Here is a 1669-nt window from a genome sequence, read left to right as displayed (position 1 = left end):
GTTCTTTCCCTCAGCTGTTAAGTACACAGTCTTGTAAAATGCTCCAATGCTGCTGAAAAAGTGGGCGGACACTAATTTCCTAATGTCCTAATTTCGTCCTAATTTACTCATCCACAAGAAAATGCATTGTTAAATCAATACATGAGTAATTGGAAATGACTTGGTGGTTTTTGGTTACTGATTCTAACTGTTGATCTGTTTGACTCAGGGTGAAGAAGTCCACTCATTCACGGCTTCAGCTGTTGGCTAAGGAGGAGTTCAGACTGAGTGCTCTGATGGAGGAAAGTCTGCAGACTGATACGCTGTCACCCATCCTTATTAGACCTCATCTGGAGGCCATGGACCGCCGGCTGCGCCTGGTGCTCCAGGTACTGGCTGACTGCATTGAGAAGGAGGGCTACAGTAACGTAGTAGAGGATGACATGGTCGCAGAGGGCATGAACACGGGCACAGTCCCACAAAGGTAGTGGGCACAGACTGATCAGGTGCCCCCAGCGGGTCCTTTGAAGTCCCACCACAGCTCTATAGACCATGAACGTCTTGCAAGAGATGCTCTTGTTGATAAACTTTTCTGAATTCAGTGAATTCTAAAGACTCATTCCTCAACTAATGGACCATGTGTTAAATAAAGACACACAAGTAGACAGAGAAAGCGACGGTGTTCTGCAGTCCTGAATCCAAAATGTAAGCTGATCTTCACATGTAACAACCAGTGTTATAAAGCAGGGGTTCTCATCTGGTGCATTGTCACCTTAAAACAGAGTCACAGGCTTGTCTGATGTAGACAGCAAAGAAAAAAACAACACTTAAATGCAAATAATAAAATAATTATAATAATAATTATTAGTAGTATTATTATTGCAGCTTATAAAATACAATGCAAATGAAACAGAAATAATAATAATAATAAATACTGATTGGTTATTAATAATTATTATAGTTTATAAAAAACAATAAAACATTAATAAAAACAAATGTTCCTATTCAGCTTACGTTGATATAATTTGGTGGACCTAAACAATAATATTAATACATTTTTTATATTATTACATTATAAAAATAAAACAGTTTGACAAAAAAATATGTTTTTACAAAATGGCAATTTATCCTGTTCGACCTATGTCATGTTTATAATTTGGCATATCAGTTAGTCTAAGCAGTTCTTCGTAGACTTAATATTAATCATTTTCAGTAGAAAATTATATTTTTGTATGATAAACATTTTTGGTTCTGTATTGTGTTGCCATGTAATGTCTAATGTGAGATGCAAAGCCAGTTGAGAACCACTGTTATAAAGGATCTAAATAAATGCATAACGAGAATTCATATATTTCCATGTTTTAACAGAACAACATTTAACCAGTATTTGCTGTCCCTTTGGAAAACTATTTGAACTAGTTATAGCAATTATTTTTTGGAATTATTTAGAAATGAGCAAAGGATGTGCAGGACAGTTCAACTGCTACAGTGAATATTTGGCTGAAGTTTCAGCTGACAGTTCAGTTCAAACTTATGAGGAACTACTGTTTCTCAAACTCTCTGTACGTGACGCGTGCACCTTTGTCTGAATATATGTGGACTTTCATGTCTTCAAATAAAATGCTTTATATTCTCTCCATACCAAGGAGGAATAAGAGGAACTGTGCATTCATATAGCAATGTATTTTTT

General features: G+C 35.9%; 1 protein-coding gene across 1 annotated transcript in view; it reads left to right on the top strand.

Annotated features, from left to right (window-relative positions):
- LOC107731385 (extracellular serine/threonine protein kinase FAM20C-like) overlaps positions 1–809 on the top strand; it is a 42477-nt gene extending 41668 nt beyond the window's left edge. Inside the window, exon 8 of the mRNA XM_016542440.1 lies at positions 209–809. Coding sequence (XP_016397926.1) covers positions 209–467 — 259 coding nt within the window. The 3' untranslated portion in view covers positions 468–809. The remainder of the gene's footprint in view (positions 1–208) is intronic.
- The last annotated feature ends 860 nt before the right edge of the window (positions 810–1669 follow it).

The sequence above is a fragment of the Sinocyclocheilus rhinocerous genome, unplaced genomic scaffold (genome assembly GCF_001515625.1).
Source record: "Sinocyclocheilus rhinocerous isolate Xijiao unplaced genomic scaffold, SAMN03320098_v1.1 scaffold1390, whole genome shotgun sequence".
NCBI lineage: Eukaryota > Metazoa > Chordata > Actinopteri > Cypriniformes > Cyprinidae > Sinocyclocheilus > Sinocyclocheilus rhinocerous.
The sequence above is the reverse complement of the archived record's forward strand: the minus strand, read 5'-3'. Positions and strand labels throughout refer to the sequence as shown.